This window comes from Carassius auratus, chromosome 6, assembly GCF_003368295.1.
Source record: "Carassius auratus strain Wakin chromosome 6, ASM336829v1, whole genome shotgun sequence".
NCBI classification, from domain to species: domain Eukaryota; kingdom Metazoa; phylum Chordata; class Actinopteri; order Cypriniformes; family Cyprinidae; genus Carassius; species Carassius auratus.
In genome coordinates, this window is record NC_039248.1 from 4,476,424 (window position 1) to 4,491,242 (window position 14,819).

The window sequence follows — 14,819 nt, forward strand, 5'->3', positions numbered from 1 at the left end:
GGTATTGTGTGTAGGCTATACTACTATATTATTACTACGAGTCGATCAAAAAATTGCTTATCAACATATGTATAGCATACTCTTCATCTATATTAATTTTTATTATAATATAATAAATCATAATATAATACGTTCCTTTATAACCAATGTTACGACTCACAACCCGTCAAAATATTGTTTAGTCGGTATTAAAAGTATGTGAGAAATTTTAGGTCATGTGTTTACGCAAAACTCATTTGCATCAAACGCTGCGATAGAAACCGCTCTTCGCATCTACGTACAGAAATTCGACACTGCAGCGGAACGTTCCTTTGACGTCATGCGGAAGCAGCCAATCGTGGCGCACGGAGCGTGTTGTAACACGTCACTCTTCGGAGCTCCAGGAACCGGCTGCGGACGAATCCTCCTCGAAGAAGTCATTTTCTCTTTCAATGGTCCTGTGATCGCGATTATCATATTTAATTTATTAAAGCCTCATCGATTAAAAAGGTATGTCTATCGTTGTGTTCTACCAATGAAATCGGGGTTCGTTGATGTGTTAGATTTTAACCCGCAGACCCCGGATTAGATCAGCGGAAGTCAGTAACGATAATAGTACTGTGTGTGTAACGTACTGCTTACACGGGTGTATTTAGTAGTATGTTTTGGCATTAATGATAGGGATATTATACATATATATATATATATATATATATATATATATATATATATATATATATATATATATATAATTTTTTTTATTTTTTACTTTTTTTAATTACACAACTGCCTTAAGTCTTGCTTTTACTTATGGTTTCTTTTTCTGTGGCGTATTGAGAGCGGATGGAGTTAGCTAGCGCGAGCTTGTCCACTGAAATAAATGTTAGATATACGCGTGACGTCATGACGAGGTTCTTATTTTGACTAAAACGTATTTAATATTGTAATATATTAATAATATGTTAACACCAGTGTAATACATTTAAGATCATTCAGTCAATTTTTATTAAGTTGTCTAATATGCTGACCACATCTTAACAATCTGCTGGACTCTTGTCATGTAACTTACAGTCAGTCTAGTGTCTTCATGTCTGTCTGGAAACTCTATCATTGTGTAACCAAACAGTCAATACAGGTACTGGACAGACATTTCCAGGGATCCCTCTGATTTAGGGTTATCAGAGGCCAAAGTCTCTTCTAATACTTTGAAGTGCTTTGTGTTTAGTCAGCAAACATGTGACTGGAGTGGAGTAGGTATTCTAGGACAGGTGTGTCCCAGCAGTAGTGCATTCTACTCAAAAATAGCATCTGCTTTTGCTCCTCAACACATCTACGCATATCTCTGATCAGCAAGCTCTTAATGACGTTTTGGGCTTGGCAAGGGTAGCCACTCGTGTCAGGTGTCTTTGTTCAAAGATGATAGTTGCGTGAACATTCCGTCTGTGAAAGAGTTCCTTCTGTTATGAACAAACATAAAAGAATGCAATTCCTACTCACATTGCTGACATGGGTTAAATTGTCCTTGTCACTCTGGTATTTGCTGTTAATTTAAGGCATTGCTATCCTGCTTGTCCAGTTTTGGAGACACAACCCGATAGGTGTGGTTTAGGGTTGAAAAGACTTCGCAGCTCACTGTTTACTCATTTCGCTGTTTCTGGTCATTCACAGTTCACACTGTAATGTCGACCTTCCAAGAGTTCATCCAACAGAATGAAGATCGTGATGGAGTACGCTGCAGCTGGAACCTCTGGCCTTCCAGCCGCCTGGAGGCCACACGGCTAGTGGTTCCTGTTTCCTGCCTCTACACCCCCCTCAAAGAGAGACCGGACCTGCCTCCGGTTCAGTACGAGCCGCTACTGTGCAGCCGGGCCAACTGTAAAGCCGTGCTCAACCCACTCTGGTAAGGACTGAATCACTTTTCCAAGCAGTGTTGAGCTCTGTTTGTTTGTACAGCGTGTGGTCCATATAGATAAATATCATAATGACATTTGATTTGCATATCCGAAGTATTGATTAGTTGGTGGACAGGAATTGAAATGGATTTGAAATATCATCTTACACTTAACAACAGTCAATTCCTGTTTATTAGATTAAACTTTGGTGTCCTTAATCATATTGCTGTTGCTCTCATTAATAAACAAAATAAAACTGGTTTAGAGGGTTTCATGTGAAGCTGATTTTGCCTGGTTTAGATGTTGACCTTTTATTTTAGGGTTTAGTGAAATAGTGTTTTGCTCAAGTGGAGGTTTGGTCTTTTCCTCTAGATTTCCTCAGGCTTGCTAATTACATTATTTCAGAGATTTTTAAATGTTAAAAGACACTATACAGCATTACTTTTCAACATTGTCATTGCAATGTTAATTGGATAAGGTTAGTTAACTGCTAATTGTTTCCTTTATTCGCTGTGACTAAAGGAAGACAATTGTTTCTCTTTGTGTGTCAATGACTTGCATTAGAAAAGGCTTTGTCATAGATATGTTTAGCAGTTTTAATGCTTGATTTCCTTTTGTAGTCAAGTGGACTTCAGAGCTAAGATATGGGCCTGCAACTTCTGCTTCCAGAGGAACTCTGTGAGTATACATTACTGAAACTCATTTCAGTCTTGGATTTGCTCCATGTGCTTCTCTAACGTCAATCACACTTGTCACTGTGAGTAAATATTAATCTGTTTCTTCACAGTTTCCTCCATCATATGCAGGCATTTCAGAAGTGAATCAGCCCGCAGAATTAATGCAACAGTTCTCCACCATTGAGTACATAGTGCAGGTAAATATACATTTACTCTGTGTACTCTGTTCTGTAAATAGGCATACTTTACTGCACAAACATATAGATTAACTACAACTCCTTTAGCTCACAGATAGCTGCTTGTGTCATGAAGCTAGTTTTCAGTGTTTTGACAAGTGACAGGATTTTTTTAATAGTTTAACATTTCAAGGAAAACTATTTAAAGTCTGTATAAACTTCCATTGAAGAGAATTATTACATTTATAAGTAATGCAAGTAGTTATATCATCAAATAGTAATATCGTGAGAACATTTTTTTATATATATATTAAAGCTGAATTTTCAGCATCATTATTCCAGTCTTCGGTTCCACATGATCTTTTAGAAATCATTCTAATTTGATGATTTGGTGGTCCATAAACATCTCGTATTATTATTCTTATTAATTTTTCATTATACTTTGATAAATAAAAGTTTAAAAAACAGAACTGATTTGAAATACAAAATCATTTGTAACATTATCAGTGTCTTTACTGACACATTTTTCTTTACTGGGGTGAGATATTTTAATGTATATTTTACTATTTAAAATGTATCAGAATAAATAAATAAATGAATTAAATGATCCATCAATAACAGTATGTAATATTATTTAACCTGATTTATTTCTCTTCAGCGTGGTCCTCCAACTCCTCTCATCTTCCTGTATGTGGTGGACACATGTCTGGAAGAGGAAGACCTCCAGGCTCTGAAAGAATCCCTTCAGATGTCTCTGAGTCTGCTGCCACCTAATGCCCTGGTGGGTCTCATCACCTTCGGCCGCATGGTTCAGATCCATGAGCTCAGCTGCGAAGGTATCGCCAAGAGCTACGTCTTCCGTGGCACAAAAGAGCTCACGCCCAAACAGATACAGGTCAGTGATCTTTTTATTTAGTTTTGATTTACTATTCCTAAATCTCTAAAATAGCCAATAAAGCTGAGTTTTCAGTTATATTTATCAAGTGTGTCATCTGTTTGCAGGAGATGCTGGGATTGATGAAGCCAGCCACTTCTGGACAGCAAGGCAAACCACTGGCCCCTCATGATGCTGCTGCTTCTTCCTGCATGTATGAGATGCTCACCTGTCATTCTCCTTAGCATGCACATTAGAAGTGAACAGAGACAAGTCTTTACCTAAAGGCAGTTGTGTTCATTTTCTATTTTTTGTTTGCACCTGTTTTAGATTTCTGCAGCCTGTGGAAGCAGTAGACATGAACCTGACTGACCTTCTGGGGGAGTTGCAGAGAGACCCCTGGCCTGTTCCTCAGGGGAAGAGACCTCTTCGTTCCACGGGCATCGCCCTTTCTATTGCTATTGGACTACTGGAGGTACAGCCAGGACGTTATTCATTTAAAGCTCATTTTTTATTTTGCTTCTCTTTACTGAACCAGTGTGCAGTACCCTGAGAATTTTCTGCTCTGGCGGTTTGTTCAAATTGGCAACGTGTCAGTAATGCTGGCTGTGAGATTCAAAGTCCACTTCAGTTGTCATGTCATATCAGAACAGTTGTACCTAGTGCTCGAGCCAATCGTTATTCTTACATAACTCTCAAGATAGGAAACAGACTACCTACTGCAGTCTTGAGCTTGTTTGATAATAAGTCTAGCATGGCTGATTTTACTTTAGCCTGCATTATTCCCTTTAAAAAGCACCAATAAAGTTTGTAATATGTGGGAAAAATACTAAAATATACACTTTGACAATGAACTAAATTTAGCTTTTAGCATTTTATTCATTGTCTCTGTCATTCTATTTGTAGAGCACTTTCCCTAACACAGGGGCCCGTGTGATGCTGTTCACTGGTGGCCCCCCAACACAGGGGCCCGGCATGGTGGTGGGAGATGAACTGAAGACCCCCATCCGCTCCTGGCACGACATCCAGAAAGACAACGCTCGCCATCTGAAGAAGGCCACTAAGGTGATTACAGATTTTAGTTCTAACGGTCCGGTGATAATTTCATTTACATTTATAATTTTCCGGTTTAATTTGTGAAAAGCTAATTGAGAACTTCTGTTGACGTGTGTGTAGTATTACGAGGCTCTGGCAAACCGTGCAGCAGTAAACGGACACAGCGTCGACATCTACGCCTGCGCGCTGGATCAGACGGGACTGCTAGAGATGAAATGTCTATCCAACCTCACAGGGTATCTACACAATACCAACGTCTTGTTTCTTTAACGCCAAGGAATTCCGAGTGAAATATGATACATTTCCCAAATATTTCTTGTTCTGTTTCAGGGGCCACATTGTCATGGGCGATTCCTTCAACACATCACTTTTCAAGCAGACCTTCCAAAGAGTCTTCAGCAAAGACTACAATGGAGAGTTTCGCATGGCTTTTGGTGGTACTTTGGAAGTGAAGGTAAAAGAGTTGGACTTAAAATACCTTGGACTCTAGAACGGTAGTGTAAATTATGACAGTACCCATCTAAATCATTGCCTGTTTCTTCTCAGACCTCAAGAGAGCTGAAGATTTCTGGTGCGATCGGGCCGTGTGTGTCTCTCAACACCAAAGGACCCTGTGTTTCAGACAATGTAAGTCCCAAGCATGTAACTTCCCATTTCAGCTTTTGCACTGGATTCCAGATAGGCTCTTCACACATCTGGACACGTATGTGAGAATGTCTCATTGTTTTTCACAGGAAATGGGTGTCGGAGGAACATGTCAGTGGAAGATTTGTAGTCTCACACCTGCCACCACCTTGGCCATGTACTTTGAAGTAGTAAATCAGGTATATAGTTATATAATTATCAGTTCTATTGTACATCCCGTTGGGTGTGAGAGCTTATATTAACATTGATGTATTAATAACACTGGTTTGTTGTATTTTCGTAGCACAACGCCCCAGTTCCTCAGGGTGGAAGGGGAGCCATCCAGTTTGTTACACAGTACCAGCATTCAAACACACAGCGGCGGATCCGTGTCACCACCATTGCCAGGAAGTGAGTATAAGCTTCAGCTTTCAACCTCATGAAATTCTGTTATAAGTCAATATCATATTAAAATCAAGGTCTTGGTTGGTTCTTTTCATTCATAAGATTTTCCTTTGTTAATATCAACTTTGATGTGGTACAAACCGCAGGTGTGGTAGGATGTTATCTAAAGTCAACACATCTCATGTTTCCCTGTGCTATTTGTGTTTGCTGTAGCTCAAAATAGATTTAGCTGCGTAAATGTGTAGTTCAGTCCCAGTAGTCAAATTCTTGAGTGTTCAATTTGTGCGTCTTTCGCTCTCGACAAACCGGTTCTTTCTATTGTCACACCTAGTTGGGCTGACGCACAGTCCCAGATCCAGCATATCGAGTCGTCATTTGATCAGGAGGCCTCTGCCGTTCTCATGGCCCGGCTCGGCGTTTTCAGGGCGGAGTCAGAGGAGGGGCCTGACGTTCTCCGCTGGCTAGACAGGCAACTCATTCGCTTGGTGAGTATCACAGCTATTCAGAAGGAAATGTAGGTCAACGCCTCCATTCAGAAGAGGCAATAATGCGAATCATTGAATCATTATTATTGTAATAATGAATGTAGAATTTGCGTCACACTCAACTTTTGTGTTTGTTGTATGGTTTCAGTGTCAGAAGTTTGGCCAGTTCAATAAAGATGATCCAAACTCCTTCAAACTGTCTGAATCTCTCTCACTGTACCCACAGGTAAAAAACACAAACACCTTCAGATAAACTTTTATATTTGGGATAGGACAGGGTCCTTAAAAGTCTTCAGTTCACATAATAAATGTTTATATTCTAATATGATGATGGTGTAAAAGTGCAAAAGATTTTATTACATTTATGTTTTATCATCTTTTTAAATGAGCTGCTAGAAGTACTAAAACAATAGACATTTCAAAATAAGAGTCCTGGTGTAAGTATAATTAAAAATCCCACATAATGCACAAATGAAGAAAACATTTGGCCTTAATACACTATAATTTAATTCAAAGTAAACTCTTGTTTGATAATCATGCTATTATCATATCAGCAAAATCCAATATTTTGTGCTTAATTTTCATTTATTGATACATTAGTACATATCTCAGTCAGTAGATATGTATATATTGAATAAATCATGCCTTGAATAGTTCAAACTTGCAGTTACACTGTTTTGCAATTAAATGTGTGCCTGTTAAAATTCATAAATGATGCATGGTTTATTTTGAGATTGTAGTGTATGATTAAAACCTGTATGAAAACTATTTTCTTAACAGTTCATGTTCCACTTGAGGAGATCCCCATTCCTGCAGGTGTTCAACAACAGTCCTGATGAGTCGTCCTACTACAGGCATCATTTTGTGCGCCAGGATCTGACGCAGTCACTCATAATGATACAGCCCATCCTCTACTCCTACTCTTTCTACGGCCCTCCAGAGGTGATTTGAGACCCATCCATGCAATATTATAATATGAAATGTTGTGTAATTCAGCTTGCACTCATCTCGTCTTTGTCTGGTTTTGTAGCCCGTTCTTCTGGACAGCAGCAGCATCCTTCCTGATCGCATTCTGTTGATGGACACCTTCTTCCAGTTGGTGATTTACCACGGAGAGGTACGACAGCTCACTAGGTTTTGGATCAGAACTGATGTTTTCAATGGCTCCTCAAATGCTCCTCCTCTGAGGTCAGTTTAGTGATGGTGTTATTTTCATCTTCTCAGACTATCGCTCAGTGGAGGAAGGCTGGATACCAGGAGATGGCAGAGTATGAGAACTTCAAGCAGCTGCTTCAGGCTCCTCTGGATGACGCTCAGGAGATCTTGCAGACACGCTTCCCCATGCCCAGATACATCGACACCGAGCACGGAGGTTCACAGGCACGCTTCCTCCTCTCCAAAGTCAACCCCTCCCAGACCCACAACAACCTCTACGCCTGGGGCCAGGTACACACCTTTAGTTCTGATGGAGCGATACGTTCGTTATGTGTTCTTGAAATGAATTCAGTGTTGACCAAGTGTCTGATCTCTAATATTATATCTTCTCCTTGTAGGAGTCAGGAGCTCCAATCCTTACAGACGACGTCAGTCTGCAAGTTTTTATGGACCATCTCAAGAAACTGGCTGTTTCAAGTTCAGCATAAACTTTCTGCAGAAGATCAGTGAAGGATGTACATTCAGAGTGTTGAAGAAGTGGACTTTTGACCTAATCTTCTGGAAAAACTTCCATATCTAACCTTAACACAACAAAGTGTATCTCTGTATTTGTTTAGGAGGTCCTCCAGAGAAAGGGTTGTTAGATGTTTTCTAATTCTCATCTACGCAAGTAATTATGATTTGTCTGTCATGTTTGTTTGCTTATTTAATTAAATAAATTTAGTTTGTATCTAACAGAGAGTGTTACGTGAAAAACCTTAAAAACATACCATCTGATTTCCCAAAGAGAAACTGTTTTCTGCCATCATGTTGCTTGCATCGCTATTTCTCAAGCATGTTCAGACTGAAATTCCTGTTAATGTTTATTTGACAGAATCCTCTTGTCCGTTGGTTCTTTTTTTTATTGCACAGATTGACAGTCTTCTTACTTTCATAAACTGTACCTGTGATCTGCTCACTGGCGGGGAGAAACAGTTTTTTGTAGTCCTGTTCCTCCAGTCCTGTAATTAAATGAATGTTGTATGTAAAGAATTTAAATGTGACTTGTGATCCACATTCCAGATTCATCTTGATCTACAATTATGAACTAATGCTATGCATAATATTTATCGTGAAAATCTTTTGTAGGTTACTTCATTTCAAAGGTAAAGCTGAAGTTGAGCACCTTGAATGTGCAAACTCTGGTCTTGATCTAAAATAAAACAACAAATCAGCATGACTGAGGCATTTGTACCTATTTATATCAGGATTTTAAGTCTGATGAAATGTGGAAACATTAAAATATATATTAAACAAAAACTATTTGTACTTTTGCACATTATTATTCCTAACTGTAAAGTTCACAATATGATTTGTTAATTGTCAACCATGCAATTACTTTTTTTTATTTTGTATTATAAAATATAACTATAATTTGTACTTTTGCACATTATTATTTGTAACTGTAAATTTCACAATATGATTTGTTATTTGTCAACCTTGCAATGACTTTTTTTATTTTTCATTATAAAATATAACTATGTGGAGACCTAATTTAGTTTCTTTTTTTTTAATAAGATCTAGCTATCTATTATAATGTAATTCATTATTAATTACATTTAATAACTAAACATTTTATTATACATTTATTAACATCATCTGAAGATATTAATTAAAATTACAGGTGAGTAGTTTAGATTGTGTTATGTTATGGACTTCAGGTGCTTTTAAAGTTTTCAAATCGAAACTAAAGAAAAACGGAGGGCACAAAACACACATGAAGCATTCTTTACGATTTATCAAAGACTTTAGTTTCATGGAATATGGCGCACTCTGGTGGACATGAAAAGAAACATTCAAATCTAAGGACGGTTTGGTAACTGAACTCTATATGTTATTTAAAAATAATAATAATAATAAATAATAGTAATAGTAATATCAAAGATTGTTATTTGACATGCAAATAAATCTATGAAATGTTTAAATAAAATCCAATCCACTTACTTCTGGCCAGCGCTGAGAAAAGTAACGGATACCAAATGACTTTTATTTAGTACTTAGTCAATTACTAAAGGGTTGCATTTTAGTAGTATTTAAATTTACTTGAATTAACATTTTCTGGGAAAAAATTTAAATAAACCAAATGCTGCGAGATAAAGAGCAAAAATGGAGACGTTAACCAACTGTTTGATTAATGCTCCGGAACAGAAGCTGGCGGTAATGTACTAATAAACTTGATGCCAAGCGACGCTTAAAAAGAAGAAGAAGCACGTGACAACAACATGAGTGGCACCTGCTCAATTTAATATCTTACATTTTTTTTTACATTGCAGATATGAAGATAGATCATGTGTAATGGAACCGGAATGCGTCGCTGGTTTACGCTGTTGGTGTTTGGACCATGCTTGGTTACGCAAATTATAAATACACGCTCGGAGACGACAAAGATAAAGGTGAATTATAATAGATTCATCTGTAATTTAGGGTGCTTTCACACTAGCACTTTTGGGTTCGGGTTGTTCAATTATTCTACAGACATTTTACTTCAATTTATCCTAGAAGCTAAAAAAAAAAACACTGTGGGAGTTTATATACTAAATAAAAGGCAATGTTGTGTCAATTTATTAACTGCAAATTTTCGTCGAAGACAACAGACCTAATGTGAAGATATATGAAATAAAGCACACTCGGACCACAATTATCTATAAGGATGATTCTGTGCCATATACCACAATGCTTTTAAACTTCATCAGATCTTATGGAGGGTCTACAGAGAGTCAAAACCAGGAAGCTGAAGATAAATGAGCTGACTATTTGCCTGTGTGTTTTTCTGAAGAAAATATTAACTGTCATATTTTAAGATTAAATTAAAAAGCAAAATAAATGTTTTGGTACACTGAACTCAACTGCAGTGTAAATGAGGCAAGTTCCCTGGCAACATAGATAAAATATTGTCATGATTGTCTTTTGAGCAACGCACCTGAAGAGGAGTATTGTGTTCTGTGTTAAAGGAATAGTTCACCCCAAAAAGAAAAAATGTGCTGAAAGGTTTACTTGCCCTAAGGACATCAAAGATGTAGATGATCTTGTGTCTTCATCGGAAAATGTTTGTAGAAATGTAGCATTATATCACTGTCTCACCAATGGGTCCTCTGCAGTGAATGGGTGCCGTCAGAATGAGAGTCCAAACATCTGATGAAAACTTCACAATAATCAACACCACTTAACTAATGTCATTTAAAGTGAAAATAAATGTAGTTTATTTTCTAGAAACCAATCTAGAAACTTGAACAATGATAAACTCTAAACTTCTGTTGGTGTGTTTAATTGAAATGTATTTTTAAAGTTTATGTAAAGTTTATTTTTTTTAATCATGTTAAATGGCATTTACTAGCAAAGAGGAAAAACGGGTTTATAAGCAGGATGAACTCAAATGTTTGGCCGCATCTACACATACTGTACCATTATTACTTTACATGTTTGAGAATAATAATAAGGTCCTTAAAAATATAAACACAAATTTAATACAGTTTAGCACTCTTCTTCAGTGCTCAGTTAATTAAAATACAATCAGGAATATATTTTAAGGTAATAATTTATTTTACCCAAAATTGTTCGCTGCGTTGCGCATTTTCTCCGCAAGGGGGCGGAGGTGTCAGTGCGCAGCCGCTGAGGGGGGCGGGGCTTCGTAGAAACCGGAAGCTCAAAGTGTTCGAGTGTTACACACGGTTACATATGATTAGAGACCAAAACAATGAAGGCGATCATTCAAAGAGTAACGAAGGCAAGCGTAACAGGTACGGCACAAATTGCACACTAAATTTTGATGTCAGCTGGAGGCTCCTTGTTAAACTGTCAGTTAATTTGTTGAAATGAAAATGAAAGCGGCTACAGGCTTGACTGTGTAACTTACTGTACACACCGCTATCATGCTTGCGCCTTGCTTTAACAGCTTCACATTAATGTTGCTGTCTTATTAGTCGCATTTAAAAAGTGCATTTTAAAATATAAACACGTGTTGATCTAAAAGTGTTCAGATCAGCACTAAGTATCATGTTAAGCATGCAGCTCGAGTCACGCTCTCTTTACTGTACGGTGACGTCATCCACGCAGTTGGGGAGGAGCAGATCAGCTCCATTGGCAGAGGACTCTGCGTCTTACTCGGCATCTCAGTGGAGGACACGCAGAAGGATGTCGACTACATGTAAGTATTGATCTCTGGCTCTGGCTAAAAATCAGTTAAACCAGGGAGATCATATATAATATAATAACATCAATATCTATGTATTATAGCAGCATCAGATACAGTAAAAATAATGAATACATTGTATTTATAGTAATATTAGGATCTATTTTTTGTAGATCAGATATTTCATTCATAAAACCAGGCTTGCAGGATTCATCCTGAAATAAAGTTGAAGTATATTTTTACACGTTGATCTTAATAAAAGTATTATCATGTGTGATATTTTCGTTATATTCCCTATAATCATCAACGCTTCATATATTTGATCAAAAATTTAATGTAAAATGTTAGCCTCATACATTTAACATAGCATTTTTCTGTTTTAGGATATTTTAAAATGTCATTTATTTACATGAAGGCGAAGCTGAATTTTCGGCATCATTACTCCAGTCTTCAGTTTCACATGATCCTTCAGAAATCATGCTAACCCTGAAACAAAATACAGAACTAACAAATATTGCTACAAGTGTGATTGCATCATATAATAATTGCAGTTAATAGTGTTCATTTGGTTGACTACGTCTTGTATTAATTTTTCTGAAAATTCCTGTCATATGCACATAAACTGACAGTCACCACTTATAAGCCACTACTAAATATTGTAGAAACTTAATTTTCTGTAAAGTTGCTTTGCAATGATTTGTTTCCTAATAAGCGCTATACAAATAAACTTGAATTGAATTCTAATATGCTGACTGTATTCTCTTGTTTTACAAATCTGTGTGATGTTGTTTATCAGGGTACGTAAGATTCTTAACTTGCGTCTGTTTGAGGATGAGAACGACCGTGCCTGGAGCCGCAGCGTGATGGACCGAGAGCTAGAGGTGTTGTGTGTGAGTCAGTTCACTCTGCAGTGTATCCTCAAGGGAAATAAGCCGGACTTCCACTCTGCCATGCCGGCTGAACTGGCCCAGCCCTTCTACAACAAGATGCTGGAGCAGCTGAGGGAAGCCTATAAACCAGAACTCATCAAAGGTGAGGGCACCCCAGCTGACTGATGAGCGTTTCATTCTTCTGATCAGGATGTGTTCGTTCGTTGTTTAAAGGGATACTCCACCCCAAAATGAAAATTTTGTTATTATTCACTTACCCCCATGTCGTTCCAAACCCATAAAAGCTCTGTTCGTCTTCAAAACACAATTTAAGATATTTTGGATGAAAACCTGGAGGCTTGAGACTGTCCCATAGACTGCCAAATAAATAACAGTGTCAAGGTCCAGAAAAGGTATGAAAAGCATCGTCAGAATAGTCTATCTGCCATCAGACTTGCAATCTGGGTCATATGAAGCGACGGGAACACTTTTTGTAAGCGAAGAAATAAAAAATAACAACCTTATTCAATTATTCCTTTGTTAACGGTCTCCTCTGTGTCACTCCATATCACTGTATGCTGCGTGTGCTGTTCTGTGTCCTCCACGCCACAAGGATGCGCTGTTTCTACATGTATTTAGCTTTGATTTGAAATAAAACCTTCCTTGTAAACTGTGTTCCGAAGACGAACAGAGCTTTTTCGGGTTTGTAACGGCATGGGGGTAAGTAATTAATGACAAAATTTTCATTTTAGGGTGGACTATCCCTTTAAGGTATTTGCTGCATTAAATAGTTAGTTTATCCAAAAATAAAAAAATTCTCACTTGTGTGATTCCAAAAATTTAGAACACAAAAGGAGATCTTTCCAGTTTTTTTGTGTGTTAATGGTGAATGTCAAAATGACAATGACAAAATGTTCTTTTTTGGATGAACTATCCATTTAATAAGTCACTGATTCATTAATCAAACGGTGATTTAGAAATGTGAATTTTTACTATGCAGTCAGAAGACAGCTGAACAGTGGTTCTCCGTTTAATTTATTAACCTAATTTATTATTAATAAAAATGGATCACTTACTGTATTGAAGAATTGTATGAATTGTGTTATTTGTATTAAGATTACTAAATTAATATATACCAGCCAGTTTGTGTTTAGGGAAATAAATGGAAACATTTGCTAATGTAGTTGATGTGTAAATTACTTTTAATATTATTTTAATATACAAGTGTAATTAATATAAAATACTAAATCAAGTATTCTACTTAAAGTTTTTTTTTTTTTTGACAATTTAGTTTCATAATTCTATACCTGATGACAGACTACCTGATTTTATTACAAGACACATATTCACTTGTATTAAAATGACTAAATCATTATATAATAAAAAAAAATCCTTTATATGTAATTGAAAATGCTAAAAACTTTTTTTTCACCATGAATTGGTGTTGGTGTTGACTTACACAGCTTGTGTTGTGTTGCAGATGGGCAATTTGGTGCAAAAATGCAGGTCCTCATTCAAAATGATGGCCCTGTGACCATTCAGCTGGAGTCTCCTGCTGGCCCTACAGACCCTAAACTGGTATCCAGCTTTGATTCGCAATGAAACACATGCCTTAATCTTATTTTCTACAGAAACTGTAAATTCTGTATTTCCGATTACAGCTTGAATTGTTTTGGGACCGTATAAACCCACAAACCGGTTTGCCTGTCTTCCTTTTTTTCATGCTTCAGCTGTCCAAACAAGAGAAGCAACAGCAGCGGAAAGAAAAAACACGGTCAAAAGGCCCCTCCGAGTCCAGCAGAGAGAAGGCAGCTCAGCGCTCGAAAGCGGACCCCAGCGCCAGCAGCGGAGCAGAGGGAGATGTGTCCTCTGAACGCGAACCATAGAGTACCTCACGGTACAGCCAAAGTCAAAATTTATGTTTTATAAAAGCTGTTTTTTATTTTTATTGAATTGAATCAACCTCCAGGGGTTGCTCTTTGGAGACTGACACCAAATATCACAGTCTGCTCATTGTATTTCTTTGCTTTTGTTTGTTTTAATTTTTTTTAGGATTTTGCAACTTGCATATCAGTCCAGCTTCCAGTGGAATGCTGCTGTCTTCAGGGACGTCTTTCAGTGCACTTCAGTGTCTTATTACTGTCCCTCTCAAATGTCCACCGTAGTGCCCCGTCTGATTTTCTTCTGAAACCTGGAATTACAAACATAAGAACGACTGGCAGCTCCACATTTACTAGTAGAAAAAAGACTCAGGCACACACCAGTGGCATTTTAGCACCACTTTGAATACTATCTGAATATTTACTATGCCATCTAATTTATTTAAATGAATACATCTCTGTGATGGGTTTGAATAAAATCAGGTAAGAAAATGTGCGTTATTATTACTTATTCCATAGCTGTTGAGTACTGTTGTTCATTTTACATAATGCCATCATATTTGAAGATCTTGTTTAGAT

At 37.3% G+C, this 14,819-nt stretch overlaps 2 protein-coding genes across 2 annotated transcripts; both read left to right on the top strand.

Annotated features, from left to right (window-relative positions):
• Positions 1-331: 331 nt before the first annotated feature.
• LOC113091353 (protein transport protein Sec23A-like) lies at positions 332-8,631 on the top strand. The gene is made up of 19 exons (XM_026256826.1): positions 332-489; positions 1,648-1,879; positions 2,492-2,549; positions 2,659-2,745; positions 3,383-3,619; positions 3,727-3,812; positions 3,929-4,073; positions 4,505-4,663; positions 4,775-4,890; positions 4,985-5,108; positions 5,201-5,281; positions 5,389-5,478; positions 5,583-5,689; positions 6,015-6,168; positions 6,317-6,394; positions 6,949-7,110; positions 7,199-7,285; positions 7,393-7,614; positions 7,722-8,631. The coding sequence occupies exons 2-19, from the start codon at positions 1,659-1,661 to the stop codon at positions 7,809-7,811; spliced, it is 2,304 nt and encodes a 767-aa protein (XP_026112611.1). The 5' UTR covers positions 332-489; positions 1,648-1,658; the 3' UTR covers positions 7,812-8,631.
• Positions 8,632-10,961: 2,330 nt separating this feature from the next.
• Positions 10,962-14,732, top strand: dtd1 (D-aminoacyl-tRNA deacylase 1). Its single transcript, XM_026256877.1, has 6 exons — positions 10,962-11,099; positions 11,416-11,506; positions 12,288-12,523; positions 13,841-13,938; positions 14,091-14,257; positions 14,413-14,732. The coding sequence occupies exons 1-5, from the start codon at positions 11,057-11,059 to the stop codon at positions 14,244-14,246; spliced, it is 624 nt and encodes a 207-aa protein (XP_026112662.1). The 5' UTR covers positions 10,962-11,056; the 3' UTR covers positions 14,247-14,257; positions 14,413-14,732.
• The last annotated feature ends 87 nt before the right edge of the window (positions 14,733-14,819 follow it).